Genomic DNA, 15,974 nt, shown 5'->3' on the forward strand with positions numbered 1-15,974 from the left:
CCTGAGACAGTCACGCATTCCTACTATATAGCTACATCTGTCTAAAATGTGCGTGGATTCGGTTCCTGAAATGTTGACTTCTTCTTTCTGATCCCCACTTCATCTGGACGAGTGCAGACGGAGAGATAGACAGAAAAGGGGATGTTTCACTAATGTGTGTAAGAGCAGATGGTGCTTTGTTAACTCTCAGAGGGTTTCAGGTGTTCTGCTGCAAATATGGATCAGGTCACACCAACCGCAGAAGATTTCTTGAATTACGTGAGTACAAGAATATCAATCAATCAAATCAATCAAATTTCATACGTATAGCCCATATTTCCAAATCACAATTTGTCTCATATTGCTTAAGAAGGTGAGACATCCTCTGTTCTTAACCCTCATAGTGAGTAAGGAAGAAACCTCAGAGAGAGCCACATGTGAGGGATCCCTCTCCCAGGACGGACAGAAGTGCAATAGATGACACGTGTAACTGAGAAAATCAGCAAAATAAAAGTATTACAACATTGATTAGAATAAACGATTTGTAACATAATGGAAAGTAAATGAATTGAGGAGTTATTGTCAGAGTATCTGAGTAGACATAATGTTTATCAAGCTGTCTTGTTGAAAATAAAAGTCCACGATCAGCTGCCACCATCCAGTGCATCATCACATCTCACCAGTAGACATAGTGCAGATCCAGGACTGTGGGTGCAGCCACAGTGTGGTGGATGGCATCTTATCCTGGATTAGGATTACAATTACTTAGATATACAACGTGCCTGCCCACATATACTACTATTACTGGCAATACCGTTATTACAATTTACAGTGCTGCAGACTTTTACTTTTGTAGAAAAACTTTAAACATTGATACACCTCTTAGGCAAGACACTGTATGAGCTCATGGATGATGACATCCGTTGCACTTCTGTCGTCCTGCAACACACCCTTTTTATTCCTTCTGTCATAGGGATTTTTTATGTAGTTTCTTCTCCCTCTAGTTGACAGATTGTAGACTCTGTCCTTTACCAGATGTGTTAGGATGATAGTTCATCAATTGATATCTATACATGAATTATCTTCATGTTGCTTTTTGATTGGTTCTATACGACCTTCATGTTAAAGGTGCCCTCATTGAGGCTCAAGTAAATGAACCTAACAAACAGTGAACTGAGCTTTTCTTGAACAATCTCCTCCAAGTCTGTGACTGTTTCTCTCTCCTGTCTGCAGGACTATGATTATGAGAATGACTCCTCGTACTCTGAAACGAGCAGGACCCGTGCAGCGCCATGCTTGCAGGGGGACATCTACGGATTTGCACAGAGGTACTCCCCCGTCGTGTACACCCTGGTGTTCCTTCTGGCTGTCGTGGGCAACGTGCTGGTGCTGTGTGTGATCCGACGCTACCGAAGATCTCAGAGCGGCGGCGCCTGCGCCTTCTCTCTGACCGACACCTTCCTCCTTCACCTGGCCATCTCTGACCTCCTGCTGGCCTTCACCCTGCCCATGTTTGCTGTGCAGTGGGCTCACCAGTGGGTGTTTGGTTTAGCAGCTTGCAAGATCTCCGGCGCCCTCTTCTCACTGAACCGATACAGTGGCATCCTCTTCCTGGCCTGCATCAGCTTCGACCGCTACCTGTCCATTGTTCATGCCGTCAGCTCCGGCTGGAAGCGCAACACCGTACATGCCCAAATTGCATGCGGCCTCATCTGGGTGGTCTGCCTGGGCCTGAGTGGGGTGGACATTATTTTTAAACAGGTAATGAGCGTGAACACCGGGGGCCAGCAGAGTGCGCTCCTGTGTCATATGTGGTTTGAAGTTAACTCCAAACAGTGGCAGGTGGGGCTGCAGCTGCTCAGTGTGGTTCTAGGTTTTGGGCTCCCTCTGTTGATCATGCTCTACTGCTACATCCGCATCTTCAGGTCCCTGTGCAATGCCACTCGCCGCCAGAGGCGCAAGTCCCTCCGCCTCATCATCTCCCTGGTGTCTGTGTTTGTCATCTGCTGGGCACCGTACAACTGCTTCCAGCTGGCAGACAGTCTGCACAAGTTGGGGGCGGTGGACGGAGGGTGCCAGTTTGGCCGCGTTGTGGACATTGGGACTCTGATCACTGAGAGTCTGGGTCTGTCGCACTGCGCCCTCAACCCTCTGCTGTACGGCTTCGTGGGGGTGAAGTTCAGGAGGGAGCTGGTGAGGATGTGCAAGGGGCTGCTGGGACCGAGACGCTTGCTGGGGATGGAGGGATGGAAGCCGAGGAGGCCCAGGAGGCCGACGGGCTCATTCAGCTCAGCAGAAAGTGAAAACACCTCCTTCTCTGTTATGGTGTGACACTGGTTAGAGAGACCAGAAGATGTGTGACGGATTTGATGAAAGGAACTAAATGAAAAACATGTACTGTTGAAATGTTCTCAGGGGCTAAAACTTTTCTGCCCTAAAACTTTCCTACCATCTTAGTTTCTGTGATGTATTTCTTTGCCACGTGGCAGTTGGTTACGTGCAGCTACAACATATTGTTTCTTTTTTCTTCCAAGAATACTGTTGTAAAATCATGAAGTGAGAGTGGGACAAAGAGTAGAACAGACCGTCATCTCCCACACCGTCAGTGGTTGTGAGAACCTTTGTCTCCATAGTCAAATTCAGTGAAATATCCAGATTTCTTCATACTCACACAAAAGCTTGTTCAGCATTTAAGCTGCATCCTGTGGCGTCTGTCGTCAGACTCGTATCTCACATCCTCAACTCTCAGCAGATTCTCCTCTCATCAGTATCTACTTTCGTTTGCAGCTGATAAAACAGGGAAAATCGTTGTGTAAATGTTACGTGTTGAAATTCTTCTGGTTGCCGCTGCATGTGTCAAGATCTTACTCTTTGCTCCAAGGAGAAAATAACTTAAATATTTTGTATGTGTGACATTACAAACCCAATCCCTTTGTGAGGTATGCAAAGATTTGTATAATAAATATTTTGTAATAAAAACAAAGTGTCAGGTGTATGTATGCATCAACATTTCATGGTAGTTTCTCCGCGGGTTTACAGCCATTCATGCACTGACTTCCTGCAAATAATAAGGAGTGTAAGTGTGGAGCTATTGAACTGGATGTGATGCTGGGACAGAGAGGCTCCCCTGGCTCTGAGCCACTGGGACAGAATTAAAAATGCAGATCCAGAAAAGTAAAGTTTGTGTTGTTTGCTCACAGAGCAGCAACAAATGTTAGATTAGAAAGGCAGCGTGTGAAGTTCAGTCTGAGAGTATTGAATACAGTGTATTATACATTATAATTATGTCATAGTATACATAATTGTACAGAGTACTATATTACATACTGAAGTAAAAGTAGTGAGAAAGCAATGTAATAATACCCCATTAGTAATTATACATACATATTGTCATCAAATGATACCCAAACCATCAAAAGTAAGAACTCACTACTCAGAAGAGATTCTACAATAGGGTATTATTGTATTACTGTGTGTAGTGTTGTAAGTGACGCACGACTATTGTGTTAACTTCTCTTTTCTCTCTCACTAATTTAATTTTTATTGTGAAAACAGTTTATTGTAAAATTTGACCTCTTTGGGCCTCAGAAGAGCGGAACCCTCCACCAGGGCCCCACAGTTCCCTTAATTCTGTCAAGCTGCACTAAATTTCCCATACTCATAGATATCAGAGTCTCTTACATGGGTCAAAAACATTCAGATGAATGAAGATATGGAAAAGGTACAACCTTTTCTTCTGAAAAGTATAAAGTAGCCCAGCTTTGAATGAAAATAATTTAAGTACACGTAAGCTCCCTCAATATGGTACTTGAGTAAATGTAGTAGGCCTAGTTTTCTTACTTACGTTTTTTACACAATGGAAAAAACTTGAGCTGATTTTATTGACTTATTATTATTATTAGTAGTAGTAGTAGTAGTAGTTTAAATATTATTATTAGTATTATTCGTATTTTTGTTAATATTATGTATTTTGGTTTGACTGTCCACAAAGAATGGAAGTCAATGCAAAGTACCAATAAGGATGAATGATGTTAATAATCTGCAGGTTGGATCAACCCTCATGTTCTATCTATGTTTACTCTATTGAAACACGAGCACAGCAGCGCCACCTAGTGGAAAGTGGCTCTCGTTGCGGCTCATTCTTTGACTGCTTTGTGTCCAGTTGCGTCAAGTCAGAGAAAGTGGGAAAGCGGAAGTAGAGTAATAAAGCCTTCAAAATAAAGAACCTGTGTACTACCCCGTGAGCCTGGACAATGGGGGCAGCGCCATTTTATTATTTTCTTTGCGTTTTACTGAAAACCTGAAAAGAATCTCATAGTTTTTCCAGGCTCTTCTTATAAGATTTCCATTTGTAGCCTCGGTGAATTTGACTACGAGTTTTATTTTGAAAAACGCGGTGATTCTGTTGTTTTTGTGCAGAGGCGGCAGCTTGTGAGCGGAGTGACCGAGCACACAGACCCGAAGTGCACGTTGCCACAGCCTCGGACAAACAGAAGCCCGCTGTCCGGTCAGTGCGCGTGCGTGAGGTGCGTCCGTGTTGTGAAAACCTCCAGCAGGTGGTGAGCGCAACTTTTGATATCATCCGCTCCTCAGTTTTTTCCCTGCAGTGTTGTTTTTCTTCTTCTTTCCGTGGGCGCATCCACCCTCCGCTCGTTCAGAAACACGATCACACCTCCAGGAGAAGTGTGTCGCTTCCTAAAGTGTTTGCGTAAACACGGCGGGAAGCTTTCATGCGTTGTCCGGCTGCAGGAGTTGGGTCCGAAAACACGAAGACCCCCCGCCCTTTGTCCTCTGATCACTTCTCATCGGTCCCTCTGCAGCTCAGGTCACATCTCGAGGTTTGAGATTTTACCGGTTTAAGCCTTTTCTTTTTTTCTTTCGGTTTCCTGTCTCCGTTTCGAAACTGCTCGCTGATGTAACACGTATTTTGTTCATTAGAAATGTGTCTTATCTCGTCTTAGGTCTTAGGAACAAAACTCACTGGCACTGTGCGTGAAATAGCTTTATACTCTTTAGTGTGCGTGTGCGTGTGTGTGGGTATACTCGATAAGTCCACAATGAAGGGAAGTCAATGCAATGTCCTATTAAGGATGTGTGTGTGTGTGTCTCTGTGTGGGTGGGTGTTAGTTTTTGTTGGCTCTAAAGGGCCTTTTTCAGCATAAACATTGACCTTTTTTTGACCCTGGTTCTAATGAGGTAAAACCTATCTTCTGTGTGTGTGTGTGTGTGTGTGTGTGTGTGTGTGTGTGTGTGTGTGTGTGTGTGTGTGTGTGTGTGTGTGTGTGTGTGTGTGTGTGTGTGTGTGTGTGTGTGTGAGAGAGTAGGGGGAACTTTGCTTTCTGTTTTGAATCCACTCCACAGTTTCCTCATCCAGTGACATCGCACCATGTGAGTTACGTGTGAGTTTGCTCATGTTTATAAAGCGTCAGCCGGGCTTCCCGAGGAGAGATTTTACAGACTTCACTTAAGCTGATGATACACACACACAAACACAGAGAGAGAGCAGGGAACAAGCGGATATTTCTTACACCTATAGCCTCTGAAGCGCTGCAGTTTTAGTGATTTTTCTCTTTGTTTGACCCGTTTACCCTCCACAGCAGATGAAGAACATGGAAGTGGATCTTGGTGGATTTCTGAGCCAGAACATGACCTACGATTATGATCAGGACTATGAGTATAAGGCGGACGACGAATCGGAGGGCAGCAAGGCCGTGTTGATCCCGCTGCTGTACTCCGTCGTGTTGGTTGTGGGTCAACTGGGGAACGTGCTGCTCCTGGTTATTCTTGGACAGAAGAGAAAATCTTGGAGCATATCAGACATCTTCATCCTCCACCTGGGAGTCGCAGACATCCTGCTGCTGGCGACGCTGCCCCTCGGGGCTGTACAGGCCGCTGATGGCGGATGGCGCTTTGGGACTGAGCTGTGCAAGATCAGTGGAGCTGTTTTTAATGTAAGTACAGGGTGGTGTGTAGATTTGGAATGGACTGAAAGTGAAATCTTTTTAGTGAAGCTGAGTTGGACACATTTGTTTTTGACTGTAGGCCATTATTTCCTGTTTAATCGACTTGACAGACACAGTTCATTATATTTGGCGATGTGTCCTGCCCTAGTGACATCAACATTCCTCCTCGTTTCTGGGAAAAGGCAAGAGGGGGGGGATCAGAGTAGAAGAGTGAAAGGTTATGGCCGGACGTTTCTGTGTTGCATTAGATCACTGTGTTCATTTTTCCTTCTCTTTTTCTTAGATCAACTTCTACTGCGGGATCTTTCTGCTGGCGTGCATCAGTGTAGATTGCTGCCTGTCCATCGTCCACAACACGCAGCTGTTCACCCACACGAAACCTGCGAGGGCTCATCTCAGCTGCCTTTTCGCCTGGTTCATCTCCCTGATCCTCACCATACCCGACTGGATTTTTCTAACTGTGAAAGATGTTAAAGGAATGAAAACTGTTTGTGTTAACGACTACTCTCAGTCAGTATCTGACTGGCGACTGTTTTCACGCCTGGGCCACCACACACTGGGCCTCCTGCTGCCTGCAGCCGTCCTGATCTTCTGCTGCGTCCGTATCCTGCTCCGGCTGCAGCAGAGATCGAAAGGCTTCCACAAGCAGACTGCCATCATGGTCCTCCTGCCCCTGGTGGTGGTCTTCTTTCTCTGCTGGGTGCCATACAACATCACGCTCATTGTGGACACCTTCAGGAACGGTTCTAAGGGACCTAAGGCTGGTTCTTTTGGAGAAGGTTCTCTGAAAACAGCTCTGATGGTCACAGCCGCTCTGGGCTGCGTTAACGCCTGCCTCAGGCCTCTGCTCTATTTCGGCCTGTGTGGTAACTTCAGGAAACGGACCCTGGCCTTACTGACATGTGCTACAGATGAATCTAAAAGGTCACTGTGGGAGCTGGGTATGGGCGAAGAAGCTCGGCCCGAGCAGAGTCATGAGGCGGAGGAGATGAAACAGATGACAAATGTCGAGCATCAGGTGCAGTCGCCTCAGTGCTGACAAACAGACAAATAACAGCACCGTGTGACTCAGAGATGAATAATGTTTCACCGCTGGAGAAATGTAACATGAAGTCATGTTATCGGTCCGAGTTGTTCGAGGACTATATTGTGTGTAATGTTGAGAAATAGATATTTATTTTTAAAAATGACTCCCATGTTGCACTTTAACTGTGAAGGTTTCAGAGCCACATCATGGTGTTGAACTTTCATTTTGTAATCACCGTTAAACAACTGTAGCTTGTCATCATTAATCACAAATTGTATTTAAATGTAGGTATATATTTTTTAATTGTGTATCATTATTATTATTATAGTTCAGATTTTTTATATATAATGTCAGTGAACAATTTTCAGATGTTAAACAATCATCTTCAACTAATGCCATTATCACTGAAATTCTAGGGAACATAAGCTCTTATTTTTGCCAGTGTTACTGTATGAAACAGTCTGACAGAGTTTATAACTTTATTTCTGATAACATGTCAAACTGTTTCACTTTTACATGTTGTCCTCTGCGTAAAGCAGTAAAGACTGTGTGGATTCCACGATTGCGCAACGAGTGTGTGGATGTCTGGGTATGTTCATGAATCAGCGAGGGAATTTCCTTCAGCGGATCCCATGCACGGCCTTTGTTTTTTACTGTGAGTTGCTACATGGATGTGTGTGATCTGTGGGACACAGGATTACATGAACTGGTGCTGATGTCATTAGTCAGGTGACAGAGTGAGACAAAGGAGGGTGGAGAGAGAACTGTGGCGTGCTCTGTCTGTGAGAGCAGTTGAATGTGGTGGGTAAACAGAGGGAAGAAGAGGAGTTAGTCCAGATAAACTCTTATCCTGAAGATCCCAACACAACACCGTTTTACCACCATGCTGCTTTGTAGGTTAAAGCCTGCAGGGCCGGCCTGATTTCTGGTCTCAAGGCAAAATAATATTATATAAACACATGTAAATGTTACATGAAATAAAAATGACTTTCAATTGGGTGTTTTTTTTGCTGTACATTCATTTCATAGTGAAAGAAGCCGTTTCCTCTTCCACAGTCTTACTATTGTCCTTCCTCTTTCTGCTGTAGCTTGAAAGGTGTTGAAGTTCTTCTCGAGCCGACACCTCATATGAAGAATGTAGTCTGATCTGAGAAATGCTGCTCGACTGTAGCAGCAGCAACGTGTCACATTTATAGTTTAATAGCCGCAAGCATTGCATCAGTTGTGTTATTTCCTGTTTCCCTTTGAGCTTATATCTTAACTGTGATAGAGGCAAGGGGCTACTTGTTAAGTAATAAACCTGTTATCAGCATTAAAACAAAACCCCTTTTGTTTCCTCCCCCCCCTTTAAAAAACCCTGGTACATTGCTCAACATACAAAAGTTAAGATAACAACGTGTTGACACCAGACAAACCTAGAAGTGTCTGACTTCAGTGTTTAACCTGCTCACACACTGGTTGTTGCTATGTTTCCAACACCACCATCCTGCTGCAGTCCGAACATTTGCATCTCATGGAAATTATTATGACATATTGTGAGGGAAAGAAGAGATGCTTTTTTTATAGCTCTCATGCTTTTTGGTTGAAATGGAAACACTCGCCTCGAGTCAGAGGACCTTAACTCTTAACTCTTGATGTATTTCTTGTTACCTTTCTGATGAAACCACACGTTTTTTCCGGTTGTGCGACTGCTTCTTGTTTCTGGTTCAATTTCCTGTCAGTGAGGTGAAAGATACGTCCACTAAAATAGCTGCATGATGATGTAAATATATAATACCATTTTCATATATGTGCAAACCTCCCTGTCATCTCTCTGCCGTCTCATTTATTATCTGTAAACATCTGTAACCATGCTGCAGAAGAAACTCATGCAGAAGTCAGTTGAAAACACAAACTGAAAAGTGTTGAGGTTATACAGTAAAACAAAAACTAGTTACACACAAATGTATATAAACCTGACATCTTGATGGGCCCTGTTTACTTCTGTCTAAATATGGTTAGACTGAAGCTTTTAAACATTGGTAGCAAAGGTCTCTGTTAACAGGAAAGTTCCCATCAGTTATGTATCATTTGTACTCACTCAGATTGCTGTGGAATGACCCTTTCAGAACATATAACTAAACTGTTATATTTCAATTTTTCATGTCATTCTAAAGTCCCAATTTATTCATTTATGTTAGTTTATTTCTGTAAATTAAACTATACTTAGCCTTCTCAATACTTAAGTAGGTTTCCTGCCGAAAGCAAATTTGGATGTTCAGTCTGAAAGATATAAAACATCTAATGTATAATATGTGTTTTTGCAGAATGTACAGTATTAAAAATCCTGGTATTATAGTGCCACCATCTGGACTTGGCTACACAGGTCTACACTATAACAAACGAGACAATCACACACGCCTCCATCCACTGTTTGATGGGTTTTTATTTGACTTATTATTTTACCCCTGGAAACCTGTTTGGATGTTGTGTTGACTTGCCTTGTGAAATATATTGAATTGTCCTCTTGTGCCCTGTTACTGTACTTTAATATTGGAAACACACTTGTTCATGATTAATAAAGCTTTATTCTGTATTTGAATATTCCTTGTACAAAAACATGGTAAAATATACTGTAAAAAATATGATCCAAGTAAAAAATCCAAGTAAAAAACAGTATTCATACTCCAAGTAAAAAACAATATTCATACTCTCCACAGTTTAACATAATATGCTGACTAATAGTAAAATGATGTGTGGTAATCAGGAAAGGGAAATGTTATAAAAAGCATCTTGAGTCGCAGCATGGCGGCCATGTGGTTAATGTTCAGCTTTTAATGCACTATGAACAACAGAAAGTTGAAAGGAAGCACAGCCTTATACATGTAATGCATCATGGGAAATGTACAGGAACACGCTGTATTGCCCAAGACAGTGACGTAAAAGGACAGTGACGTAAAAGGACAGTGACGTTAAAGGACAGTGAGTCTGTAAACTCCTCAGGTTTATTAACATGACTATTGATGTGTGTCCGTCTCCCACTCAGATAGCGATGGAGTTGGAGGTGTCGGCAGACTCCGACCAAAAAGAGCTTCTCCTGCTGCTGACGACAGAATGGAATTTGGCGCTTTTCTTTATCTTGCAGCCCAGAGACCTCAGGATGTCCAGGAGCTGACGCCGGAACTTCACGCCCACAAAGGCGTACAGGATGGGATTGAGGCTGCAGTGGAGGTAACCCACGGAGGAGGTGATGGTCTTTGCTTTCTCCAGAGACGTCCTGACCCCGCAGGTATCGCTGCTGTTGGCGGAATGAAGTGTGTCCACCATGAGCGTGATGTTGTAGGGCGTCCAGCAGATAAAGAAAACCACCACCACGGCCACGATGACCTTGAAGGCCTTCTGCTTTTGGATGCCCTGGGAGCCGCTGCGCAGCCGCCGCAGGATGCAGGAGTAGCAGAAGACTAGGACCGCTGAGGGAACCAGGAAGCCCACAGTGTGGTAGAGCAGGCGAGATGCCAGTCGCCAGTCGCCTACTGATTCAGAGTTAAACTTGTAGTAGTTGGGAACGCACTCTATTCTGTTTCGTCTGTCATCCTTCACAGCCTCCAAGAAGATCCAGTCAGGGATGGAGAGGAGCAAGGAGAAGTTCCACACAGCAAAGCAGCTGGCATGAACCACCCAAGGCTTTTTACGGGAGTACATCTGTGTGGCGTGAACGATGGACAGGTAGCGGTCCATACTGATGCAGGCCAGCAGAAAGATCCCACAGTAGAAGTTGAACTGAGGGAAAAGAAATCAGCCAATATCAATGTGTGTAGAATGTATGCTGCATACATTGCAGCTGAACCTCAACTTACCCTCCCCTTCCAAACATGAAAGAGAACCTGTGGTAGCCTTCAGTTGTCATAAAATCTCAAAAGGTGTTTAGTTTGTCCAGTTTGGGCTAATGTAAAAAACATGGCGGCCTCCGTAGAGAGGATGTAAATATAAAGTATTTAAATTTAAAGGGCCCATTCTAGGGTAAAGAAAACTACAATTTGTACAATTTAGATAAAACACACTCGAGAAAACATCACTAAGATTATTTTATATTCAATTTCTGCCAATAGATCAATTTCACCTAAATCTTACACACTGAACCTTTAAAAGTTTTTCCATAATACAGATAGTTTTAGTGCATCTTTCCTGTTGCAAACCTCTTACCGTGAAAACAGCCCCAGTGATCTTACAGAGGGGAGTACCAAAGGTCCAGCCAGCAGGTTGAGCCGCCTCCACGGCCCAGAGGGGCAGCGTCACCAGCAGCAGGATGTCAGCCACACCCAGGTGGAGGATGAAGGTGTCTGTCACACTCCAGGTCTTCCTGCTCTGAACCAGAACCCCCAGCAGCACTCCATTTCCCAGGATGCCCACAACGAACGCCACAGAGTACAGAACTGGGATGAACACTGCCTCGAAGTTCCTGCCCTCGCTCAGGTCGCACACGTCGCCCCCCTCGCAACAGCTGCCGTTATTGTCGATGGAGTCGTTGTATAAATATTCTAAGCCATCAAACCAAGAGTTGTCTCCGTCCACTGATATTGTGCCACCTTTCTCTAGCAGCGAAGTCTGCAGAAAAAAAAGAAATTAGTTTGGTTTGAGCATTAGAGCTGTTAAGTCTGTTTCAACCACATGGTGGTGGTGTCTATCCATCTATCCATCTCTCTATCTCTCTATCTATCTCTCTATCTCTCTATCTATCTATCTATCTATCTATCTATCTATCTAATACATATGCTAAAGAAGTTACATTAACTCTCACAGCAGTATTGCTTAAAAACTATCAAGCATATTTGTTATGTATGTACTTTAATTGTATGTAAGATTTCCACCTTGGATTTATTAGTATTATTTAACTTATTGCTTTTTTATTTTTTAATACATTTTATTTTTCACTTTTTTTTAATTAAAAAAAATATAAATTATTCTCAAAGGTTAAATACATTTCTTTATTTGACCAACAATGCATAACATTAATTTAATTGATTTGTTGTGTGATCCACATTTTAGAAAATAAAATATGTAAATCTTAAATATTAGGCTGTATATTCTGAACAGGTTGTATGCTAATGACCTTTCAGGAGAATACAAAGGAAATGCATCACAGTAAGTCTGCTGGTGCATTAGTCCTCATCGCTTTCTGGAAAGAGAAGCGCATGACCAAATATAAACTACATCTATACAGAGTTTCTTAAGGAGTGATAGTATAATGATTAAAATAACCTCTGTTACCTGGTAATAGGGAAAATATTATGACCCTCAGCAGTCATCCTGTTTAAATTAGCTCTGTGCTGGCGGATGGGGAAGAGAAATTGATGCACATGTTCGAGAGGAAGTGTGTAAAAAGCCACATTTAGCAGCAGGATTTAGCAGGGAACTAAAATATGAGTCACAACATCATTAACATCTGTATTATTTTGTTAGAGTAAATGGTTGAAAAACAACCTCTGTCATTCTGTCACATCCTTCACAAATGTCGCAACTTTTAGTGAATGGGAGAGAAATGTATGTCACTGCTGATCTACAAACCACATCACAGTGTTCACAGGCTGTGGCCCCTCAATGTGAGTTACAAGTGTGAGAGCAAGCGGAAAAATGAGTGAACAAATATGAAATGGACAAAATGAAATACAACGAAATACAAGTGTGTTGCTCCGAAATTCAATTCATGTTCATCAGTAATTAGAGAATAAGGCAAAGATCACATATAAATGCAAAACAGATGTGAGATGTGAATTAGATTCCTCAAATAATATAATATAATATAGGAGAATATATGATATCATAAATGTATATTAATTTAAATCTTCCTTTCATTCATCTACATCCTGGTTACACATATTAAATAGATTATCTCATAAATAGGAAATAAATAAAGCAATGAATTACCCAATCGAAATCCTCCTCTGACATTGTATTCTCCATAGTGAGCAGATGCACAAGGCTGTTCTGAGCTCAATATGAACCAGCGTTGCCGATAGCGATATCTGTAGGGCCACACAGAGGAAGCACGCCCCCACACACAACCCCCAAACCGCTTTTGTAATTCAGACCTATGTCTTAATATTTAAAATTTACTTTGCACTATATCTTTATATATAACAAAAATAATTGTAAAGATATCAAATAAATAGGTAGTAAAAATATGTGCATCACAATATTATATATTATTTATAATGTATAATAAAACAATGTAAAAACACCTGCCACTTTCTCTGGACTACCCACGATTTGTTGTGTTCGACAAAGCATCACTTTTGGTCCAAGAAGCAGATGCTAGTGCAACATCTATCATGGCAGTGAATATTGTATATATATATATATATATATATATATATATAAACTTTAATTTATTTATTCACAACAAACAAGAGAACTGGCTATAAAGATACTAAAGAGATAAAATGGCTTCTTCATAAATTGCGTTCATCATAAATGCTTTTTTGAGGTTTGGATTAAAAAAAAGTCGACGTTGCATCAACATAAGAGAGAGAGAAGTGAGAGAAGCCACACACACTTTCCAAAGAAACTGATGAGTAACATTTCTTTGAATTTACGCAGATCTAACCTAAAGACACTAGCTGAGTTCTGTTTAGCAGAACAGTGTTGCACTGTTGCCTCAGTGTAAGAAGGTGAGGACTCTCGCCTCAGTAATCATTATACAAACATACAGCAATCATGCTATAGACAAATGTAAAAAGGTTCAAAAGGCTTAACATAAAACCAATAACAGGAAGAAATTCAATCAATGATCCTGTAACTTCACCTGTAACAAGACAAACTGTAAAAGGGTAAAACTGATCCATTGAACAGGGAAATGAGTTTCCATCACATTTATTGTCTGATGAGGAACAACACAGATTTACTGATTTATGAATGTAAAGCTTTTGTTTCATATCAACGACCATGTCATTTTGTTCCTCTCTGTGGTATTTATGTTTGGATATCAGTTGTAAATCTCTTCTCTCTACGATTATAATTGCAGTTTCCTTCTCCACAACCTCAAGATTTTATCACCCTTTATTTCTCAGTATTGTTCATGTGTGTGCGCACAGGCGGACCAGTATGCAAACACAACACCTGCACAGCACAGTTCTGAGTCGATAGCATCTACCTTCCTGTTGTTTTCACACCTTGACAACTTAATATTTGCGGTGTGGAGGTTGAGGAAGTGCCAACATCTCATCACAAATGTCAAATGTTGGAGTGTTTTTAACCCAGAACCCGATAGCAACATTTGCTGGAATACAAATGAGATAACACTAACCCACAGGAGCAGCGAGCATACCTGAGTTTTGTGTAGGACTCAAAACTGAAACCTTAAAACGCCATGACATTCAGTTTGCAGCCATTTTGAGAAGGATTTTTCATGAATTGAAAGAGTAAAGGAGGGATGATAGGAAATATCGATCCCAGTAGCCTCGGATATGGAAGCTATGTTGTGTTTTGTCTCATTTAATTAGTATTTTTTCCTTACTATTCAAACAGCTGCAGAATTTAGAGCAAATGTGTGCTCTTGAGATTTTTCTGAGATTTTCACAGATTTGCACAGCCCTAAGCAGGAAAAACTATCTACCACATCCGTCTTGAATCTTCTCGCTAGGACTCTTAATAAATAATGACAAATTTAAAGTCTGTATGTTTTTCAGACAGTGTGTTAGATCACGATCATGTTTTCCATGTTTTTAAGTTCAACTGTGAAACCATGGCAATATGTTTCTAGAGGAACCGAAATTTCCACGTGCTAGTTTTGATTCCTGTACGGGTTGTGTTGTCACGTTGCTAAGTTGTCATATAATTTGTATGCAGCTATTTGCAATTAGTGTACTAATCCATGAGAACACAAAATGATTTTCTGAGGATTTTTCATGATTGTAAAATATCTGAACACCTTGAGATAATGATCCTGTCACGGTTGTTTGAGCGCAGCAGAGATTATTCATACCTTCTGCACTTTTTTTTTTTTTTTCGACTGAAGTGGTTGGCATTACCACAAAGAGGCCACTCACTTCAAAACCTGAGCACATCAGAGGCCATATGGACGTCTGGTTGTCAGAAGCCTTTAGGATGAATAAAAGGAAAAGAGGATAGGGCTCAAATCACCAATTACCAGCCTCACAAAACATCTCTGGGCCTGGAAAAAATGTATGAGCCCTGATTGCCGGAGCGTTACAGGCACCGGGTGTAATTCTGGCTTTTTGCTCTTGCTCATGCCCATGATAATCCTGATTGTCTCCCTCACTGGTCTTAGAAGATGCTTCTTCCAGCACGAGGGTTGTGGACATTTGAAAATAGACAAGATAGAGGAGTCTCTGTGTCAGGGATGATGGGAGATGTAGTGCTTCACATGCACTCAACCTTTTGGCAGTAAGATTAAATAAGCTGTTTACGCTTATTCAGTCTTACTCTATTTTGTATTCTTGAATTTAGGGAAATTCTCTCTTTTTACATAATATTTTCTGGGAAAATACCGTCATAAATCTTTTGAGAAGACTTAAAGACTGAAAAAAAACTTCCCCCATTGGCTGTTAACCTTCAAGAGACTCACAAAAAAAGAAAAGAAAAAAAGAGGCAGAACCCACAGCTGCAGCCCCTCTGTGGATTTCCTGCGTAACATTTGCAGCCGTAGCTGTTATAAACTATATTTCATTTTAGCATTATGTCATGTGCAGTTAAGCAAAAACAGCAATCAGCAAAAATAGTCATTTCACAGGTAAACACCCACGTGGAAGAGATGTGCAACTGAAAGGTTGCTTCTTTCACTCTGGATGTGAGTGATGCACAAAATGTGCCCACTTAACATGAATAAATTTAACAGATTAATTTGTAATTTAACTTTAGCATCTAACATATTGGAGTCCCTCATACACTGTTAAAATGTTGGAGGAAAAAAATTCATATTGAAATTCATTCAAAAAACTAATTTAACACATGGACAATGAGGGGAAGTGAGAGTTTTGGTCTGTGTCTAGGCGACTGAGTTGGAAAGA

At 41.7% G+C, this 15,974-nt stretch overlaps 3 protein-coding genes across 11 annotated transcripts; 2 read left to right on the forward strand and 1 right to left on the reverse strand.

Moving 5' to 3' along the window:
- The first annotated feature begins 109 nt into the window (after positions 1-109).
- On the forward strand, positions 110-2,972 carry cxcr3.2 (chemokine (C-X-C motif) receptor 3, tandem duplicate 2). The gene is made up of 2 exons (XM_035164416.1): positions 110-258; positions 1,213-2,972. The coding sequence occupies exons 1-2, from the start codon at positions 217-219 to the stop codon at positions 2,308-2,310; spliced, it is 1,140 nt and encodes a 379-aa protein (XP_035020307.1). The 5' UTR covers positions 110-216; the 3' UTR covers positions 2,311-2,972.
- A 1,414-nt stretch (positions 2,973-4,386) lies between these two features.
- Positions 4,387-7,968, forward strand: LOC118113116 (C-X-C chemokine receptor type 3). 9 transcript variants are annotated; one of them, XM_035162500.2, is made up of 4 exons: positions 4,392-4,538; positions 5,304-5,376; positions 5,577-5,930; positions 6,226-7,968. In XM_035162500.2, exons 3-4 carry the CDS (start codon positions 5,580-5,582, stop codon positions 6,979-6,981), a joined length of 1,107 nt encoding a protein of 368 aa, XP_035018391.2. In that variant the 5' UTR covers positions 4,392-4,538; positions 5,304-5,376; positions 5,577-5,579; the 3' UTR covers positions 6,982-7,968. The 9 variants fall into 9 exon arrangements, with proteins under 9 accessions (XP_035018390.2, XP_035018391.2, XP_035018388.2 ...); XM_035162497.2 differs by having other exon boundaries at positions 5,304-5,367; XM_035162501.2 differs by having other exon boundaries at positions 5,304-5,367; positions 5,580-5,930.
- A 1,545-nt stretch (positions 7,969-9,513) lies between these two features.
- cxcr3.1 (chemokine (C-X-C motif) receptor 3, tandem duplicate 1) lies at positions 9,514-12,974 on the reverse strand. Its single transcript, XM_035162505.1, has 3 exons — positions 12,874-12,974; positions 11,152-11,553; positions 9,514-10,728 (listed from the first exon to the last, which is right to left on the reverse strand). The coding sequence occupies exons 1-3, from the start codon at positions 12,907-12,909 to the stop codon at positions 9,991-9,993; spliced, it is 1,176 nt and encodes a 391-aa protein (XP_035018396.1). The 5' UTR covers positions 12,910-12,974; the 3' UTR covers positions 9,514-9,990.
- Between the last annotated feature and the right edge of the window lie 3,000 nt (positions 12,975-15,974).

This window comes from Hippoglossus stenolepis, chromosome 8, assembly GCF_022539355.2.
Source record: "Hippoglossus stenolepis isolate QCI-W04-F060 chromosome 8, HSTE1.2, whole genome shotgun sequence".
Classification (NCBI taxonomy): Eukaryota; Metazoa; Chordata; class Actinopteri; order Pleuronectiformes; family Pleuronectidae; genus Hippoglossus; species Hippoglossus stenolepis.